This window comes from Amblyomma maculatum, chromosome 7, assembly GCF_055883805.1.
Source record: "Amblyomma maculatum isolate TAMU_Amacu chromosome 7, ASM5588380v1, whole genome shotgun sequence".
Lineage (NCBI taxonomy): Eukaryota > Metazoa > Arthropoda > Arachnida > Ixodida > Ixodidae > Amblyomma > Amblyomma maculatum.
This window is the reverse complement of record NC_139350.1, coordinates 34,157,408-34,163,954: the sequence shown is the minus strand read 5'-3', so window position 1 is coordinate 34,163,954 and position 6,547 is coordinate 34,157,408. Positions and strand designations below refer to the sequence as shown.

Genomic DNA, 6,547 nt, shown 5'->3' with positions numbered 1-6,547 from the left:
ACCTCGTGTGCGTGCAAGGAAGCCTGCCGTGGCGAAGAAGCACACGTCCACACCAGCTGCTTCACTGGCAATGCACGTGGCTGGACTCCTCTCATTTCATCGACGAGTTCGTTGTACAGTCAGTGGACGTGCTCCTTCTCGAGACGTAACATCTGTCGAAACACCTTGTCGGGAAAGTCAAAGGGGTCTTCGTACATCCTGCTTCAGTGTTGGTGCAAACTGTATCGGTGTGAACTGTGCCAGCTACTTGGTGGGCTCACGGTCGCGCCATATGTACCTGCAAGGTTAAGTCATGCACAGTCGTGTTGTGAGCCTGTTCGCGAGAACACCTCTTCAAAGGCTTGCACACCTGTGCGCGGTACGTCAACAACTGCGGCGCCAAGTGCAGCATAGCAGCCGGCCATGACCGTCTCATGTAGCTGGCCAACTCGTCAACTTTGCCTCAACCTCATGTGCGTGCAAGGAAGCCTGCCGTGGCGAAGAAGCCCACGTCCACACCAGCTGCTTCACTGCCAATTCACGTGGCTGGACTTCTCCCGTTTAATCGACGAGTTCGTTGTACAGTCGGTGGACGTCCTCCTTCTCGAGACGTAACATCCGTCGAAACACCTTGTCGGGCAAGTCAAAGGGGTCTTCGTACATCCTGCTTCGGTGTTGGTGTGGTGTTGGTGCTAACTGTATCGGCGTCAACTGTGTGTGTGATGGAATGAATAATGAATGAGAGGATGAATAAATGAACAAATCGCAAGGAGGCAGCAACTGCTTGTAATGCATGGTTGATAAGCAATCAGTATGCAGCTTTATTTAGCTGCATTTCGTAAATCTGAATATTTTGCAGTAAAACAAACTGTTTACTGTAACATTGGCAGTAAATTCTATAAACCTTAATAAATTGTACACAAAATGTATTGCACGGACACAGATATTAAAAATAGCTGTCATTATTACAACCCGTAGCAGCACTCAATAGTTTGCGCACATTCTAGATTGAGAGGAGCAAATGATGCAAGGATACCGGAAAATGACTACAAGGCCACACTAACGTGTTCGTTACACTTCTAAAGCAGGACAAGAAGCATTACACATGGAAATATGCAACGCAGAGCATAGAGTTCGCAAATTAGATGGTTACTATTACAAAAGCATTCCCCGCGCGTGGCATCACTACACTGTGTGGACAAAGTTATCACAGCATGGCCACATAAGTGACACTTTGCAAAACAAAATTGTGCAAGAAAACATTTCCCACCAACCAAAACCACATAATTCCTTGCCCAAGCCGAGCGCAGCAGGTACTAGTTGTGTGTTGTGGTACTGGCGTTCCAACTGTGTATCACACTATGGTCACCTCCTGTATTTATGTGTAGCTTGAGCATCACATTTCGCTCTACATTCGTGTAGCTCAACGTTGCCATGTAAGAAGGTACACGAAGACACTGAGTTCTCTTGGCTCTATCACATGCCTGTCTGCTCTGCTCATATCACTTACATGCTTTTGACACAATAAAACAGTTTTGCTCCACGCTCCTACTGGAAAACACATGGAAAGCGAAAAAATAAAAATGAAAAAAAAAAAAACAAGATCACATAAAAAAATGCTTTCACACTACTGCACCTCGCAACACTTCAGTGGTCACGGGAATATGTGCATTGTAAGCTCGCATAATATACATCACCGGTTATACATACTTGAGAAGGAGCGGCACATATTCCAAGAGAAAAAAAAATGACTAGAGATCACAAGGACAGTTATCACAGCTTGAGCACACTCCAGGACCAGGTAAGCTGAGGTGAATAATGCAATAAGATGACCTGGCACTGTGTACAAATGCTACGCTAATCAGTGGCCACATTTCTGCACACCTGCAAAACCTGTATCATGCACAGAATGCAAGCCTTGCTTGATGCCAAACACTGTAACAAATCGAGGATAAGGCTCTACAAGTGTATACATAGTATGCAATGTGAGGTTTACAGCTCGCAGTGACTAACGAGTTTAAAATTGTCACCGTTGTACAAATCATCATAAATATCACCGATGCAACGAGGTTACATGTGCACAGGCTTTGCCAATCAAAAGAAAAGCAAACACTCAAGAAGATTGGTTGCAAACACGACACGCGCATTGCAATGCACGCAAAGAACACTACACATAAAGGCCCACCGCAATAATTCAGAAATAGGGAGCGCTCGACTACTAAACCCAAAGACGCAACAATTCCAGGCTGTGGTGGCTGCTTTTCGATGTAGGTGAAAGCAAGACGTTCATTCAGTGTGCGATGTCTGTGCACACATCAAGAATCCAGCCGGTGCAAATTTACGGAGCCCTACGCTACAGTGACCTGCACATCCTGAGTTGCTTTGAGATGTTAAACAGCACAAACCAAATCATAAAAGTGTAATCAAGTTTGAGCACCTGGCAAAAAGATGAAAACATACAAAAAAGTTGACATAAATCTTTCTGCACCTGGCAGAGGGTAACTAATGTAAAAGATACTGAACAAAAACAATTCTGCAACTGGCAGGTAATGTACAGGGTCGTCCACTTCTAGCTAGAACATGGTCACTGCTTTTAAAGCAACATTGTATCTGACGCAGGCAGATATCGATGCAAAGCGATGCAAGCACACAGAGACACGGATGTGCTGCTTCACATGGCCAGCCACTTTAGATTACTGCGTGGCCGGGTCGGATGCAATGACACCTTGAAAGCAGTGACCGTGTTATAGCTAGAAGTGGACGAGGCTGTACATAAAAATGTAAATTTAAAACCTTAAAAAAATTACCTGAAAAAAAAATTACGAAGATGTGGAAGGTGGCTGCAGCTGATTTCGAAGAAGCAGGGTGACTGCCCCCAAGAGCTGTACAAGCAGTTCATGGAAGCGGGAAGAGTCTCCCCTGGCTTCGCGAATAGCTGCCGCCACCTCCCGCATGGCAGCCTCAATGCCACGCAGGGCTTCACCTGTTTCATTCCTAGATGCAGCCGCAGCTTGATGTTCCTGCATAGAAAAAGATGCTGAAGTTAAAACCAGACCTGCCAAGTCTTGCACAAGAATTTCTTTGCTTTTATATTCTTAAGGACAGGTGCTGTGTCATCATCGTTAGCCTGAATGTACCCATCACATTACAAAGGCTCCTTACATTTCCCTCCAAATAACACTGACCCTGGTTACGGTCTTGTAACTTCATAGCTATGTTGTCCTTTCTCATAGCTTGCCATGCTGTCCTGAATTTAAGTAGATCGTTGTTTGTTAAGTGTCCATGCTTCTCTCCCTTAGGTTTACGCCGATATCATCCTTGAGCTATACTAGCAACCAACCATTCATGACATCATAGTGCAAGCCAAATGAGGTCCGTTGCAATATATAATTGTAAGCAATTCCTTTCCGTGATACAGATTTGTGGTCACTACCTTTTTCAAAAACATTTTTTTTTTATCATTTCCACAGCCTCGCAACTCATCCTTAATTTCAGTTCCTTGATGATGCTATTAGCCATTCCTTACTCTTCTGCATAATACAAATTACGAACATTTTGCTTTCCCTGCCTAGGTCAATATTCACCCATTGCAATGAATCCCCCGATATGCTTAGCAAGGCATTGTCATCTCAGAGTAACAGACTACAGAGCTCTTCTCTATTTACTCATAATCCTAACAGTTGAAAGCCTCAGAATAGGACAAGCAGTAAATGGTACTTCGCAAGTCATGCCTGCTTGCAAACATACTTTCTTATGCGGATGTTTACAAGTGCCTTTAAGGAGGACAATGCTCGCTTTGGGACAGTGAGGTGTACTGGGATCACTTCTCACAAGAGACTGTTGTACAGAGGTGTAGTATGCAAGACAACCAATAGAAGTACATGCACATTTCATATGTAATGCCCTACTATATGAATTATTGGTGTGCACTGTCTGTACGTGCCTGCCTGTTCTCCATGATCTGAAGTGCGGCCAGCACCTGCTGTTGAAAGTGAGCCTCCCGCTGGGTCCTGGCCTCGGTGAGGGAAGCCGATCGCTCGGCTTCCCTCAGCAGCTGGTCCAGTATCTCAGCGTCGTCAACAGGGCTCGGGTGCGGAGGGGCCGCAACAGTAGGCTGCTCCTCAGCTAACATAGAGGAAAGTGCACTTATCATACAATGCAATCAGCAAACTGTTTGTGGTAATATCTTTGATAATTAGTGAAGTGCGTAGGGACAGTAGCAACACACAGACACAATTAGTGACAAAACAATAGTACAATTCTTCTAGAATGTTCATTGTGGCAATTCATTGAACCATTTAGACACAACACTAACCCTACTGCAAGAGAAAAAACTGGAACACGGTGCAAATGCCAGGGATGAATAGGTAGTTTCCTGGCCACTGTAAACTGCTTGTCACTCTACTGTCCCTCTTTGAAATGTTTTTATATTCTTTTTGCACCTTGCAAAAGAGTGAAGCGGAGCATAGGTAATCAAATGCACACTCACAGGTCGCGCCACTGGCACTCTCCTGTAGCTCCTCCTGCTCCTCACTGAAGGGGCTTCCGACAGAGGGGCTCGTCAGGGTGTCCTCTGATGAAATTATTTCACAGGACATGACTACTTAGTTAACTGCAATAAGTATGCATTACAGCAGGATTATACGTGAGAGACAATGTAAAGAGAACCATCACGGCTATTACTTGGCAAGAAAAGGGGATGTACACAAGTACAGGCTGCATTGTCAGGGAGCATTCCTTCACCTTCCAAATAAAACCATAAACGAACATAACAAAGTGTACAAGTTTTAAGACACACAAATCGCCTGGTTAAATGGTCTACCTACCCGCTGCCGAGCTCGCCTCCGTTTGAATTCCGCTTGGCCCACGAACTGCTGCTGGTCCGGGCTGCTGTGACGGGCCAGCTTGCTCTAGCGGGCCAGGCTGGGACACAGTGACACAGCGCAGGGCGCTCATTATAGATCTGTTCATTATTTGCATGAAGGAATATTTTCAACTACCTACAACGTGACCACAGTTTATAAATGGCAATGTGTACCCACCTCCTGGCGGGTCCTCGGGAAGAATTCCGTGGGCCCCACGCCAGTCGCGCTGGCTGCCCCAAGCAGAGCCACGACCCTGCCAGACAGCCCGGACAGCTCGCCACCGCCGGTTCCCCTGCGACAGAATAACAAGTAGCATGAATAATTTGCACTATACGGTCACATACTGAAAGACTAACCTCGCCTCGGCTCTGAGGCGCGCCGCCTCAGCTCTTTTTCGGCTACACATCATGTGCCAAGTGTGGCGCCACTTCTCCTCAGTTTTTACAGCCGGGCCCTCTCTGTTGAGAACTGCGGCAAGCTGCTGCCACAGCTCTCGCTTCTTGGCCGCTGTCTGCTGCGGCGTCAGCTCCGTAGAGGCCCGCGCCAAGATGGGATGCTGTTCCATGAACTGGACCAGCATCTCCTCTTGGGCGCGGCACATGCGGGATGCCTTGCCAGACATTGTTTTGACCGAATAACTAAGTTGTCCGTTATTTTCCTCATATTTATAGCAGATTTGAAACTGCATCAGGGAACTACGGGGAATTAGATCTAATAACGGGGATTTATAGGAGTTGATTTCACTAGGTTGGGTTCTGGCTGGTTGGTACTCCTTAGGAGGTGCATAGGCATTCGTTGCATTGAAGGAGATTACAGTTAGGACCGAATAAGAACGATAAACACTGTTGCCAATGTGTATTTCTTTTCTGCTCGTCCTTGTTTCTTCACGCGATCGTTAGTTCCTAACTACCCAGCTGCATAGGAACTCGTACATACAAACAAGAAGTGAGTACGCGTTCACACTTCTTACACACGCTACATGCTTTACGGTCATCTTTTATTTCCTTAAGGTAAGCTAGCAAAGCCACAGCCACGCTCTAATATGAGTTCTTTTCTTTCAATAGTAAGCGGCAATGAAAAACACTCACCTCCACAAGTTGTCTTCGTCCATTTATGTGTCAAGCGCTCCATGAAATTTTATCACTGTAGGCCCTGAACTTCGGCTACTTTCTATTAGATATTTAGCACGCTTATGGCACTCGCGCAGTACTTCGATTTCAGACGACGCTAAAAAAATACAGCACCTTGCTTGGGAATCAGCTGTTTTCTGCAGGCCGCCATGTGCACGCCTCGACGCCGCCGGCGCACCCTCGCGGCAACCAAAGTTATCTAATAACAAGTATTATTGCATAAATAAGAACACTTTACTTGAGCTCAATGTTAATCAATACTAAAAATAGTATCTTGCCAAAATAAATCTTTGTTTGTTTTGTTTATTGCGTATTAGTTGCGTCGTATTAGAAAAATTTTGGAGACGGTTTCTGGGGCCGTATTACGGACTCCGCTCACAAGCCTGTGAGCGTGACGTCAAAATTACGAAGCTGTGACGCAGCCTTGAGATGTCAATCGTGACGAAGTACGAAATCGTCCAATTACCAGCGACTTTTAGCGTGGCTCCGCCCTAGTAATCCCGAATCCTCGGCAAACGTTGATGCCACAGTGTGGCACAAAACTGAACAGGGGACCGTCTCCTAACTTTTTCT

The 6,547-nt window shown here is 45.9% G+C and overlaps 1 protein-coding gene across 1 annotated transcript; it reads right to left on the bottom strand.

The window, feature by feature from the left end:
• Positions 1-256: 256 nt before the first annotated feature.
• On the bottom strand, positions 257-5,466 carry LOC146182950 (uncharacterized). Its single transcript, XM_084608305.1, has 7 exons — positions 5,201-5,466; positions 5,022-5,136; positions 4,806-4,902; positions 4,469-4,552; positions 3,923-4,104; positions 2,868-2,999; positions 257-277 (listed from the first exon to the last, which is right to left on the bottom strand). Exons 1-7 carry the CDS (start codon positions 5,464-5,466, stop codon positions 257-259), a joined length of 897 nt encoding a protein of 298 aa, XP_084464431.1.
• Positions 5,467-6,547: the final 1,081 nt, after the last annotated feature.

Bases quoted from the DNA above. Each gene is read 5' to 3' on its own strand.
- LOC146182950 (XM_084608305.1), bottom strand. From the start codon at position 5,466: ATGTCTGGCAAGGCATCCCGCATGTGCCGCGCCCAAGAGGAGATGCTG. The intron at 4,105-4,468 runs GTGAGTGTGCAT...CCTCTATGTTAG, and splicing joins GAGTGCCAGTGGCGCGACCT to CTGAGGAGCAGCCTACTGTT. The intron at 278-2,867 runs GTACAGCTCTTG...TTAACCTTGCAG, and splicing joins CCCGCTTCCATGAACTGCTT to GTACATATGGCGCGACCGTG.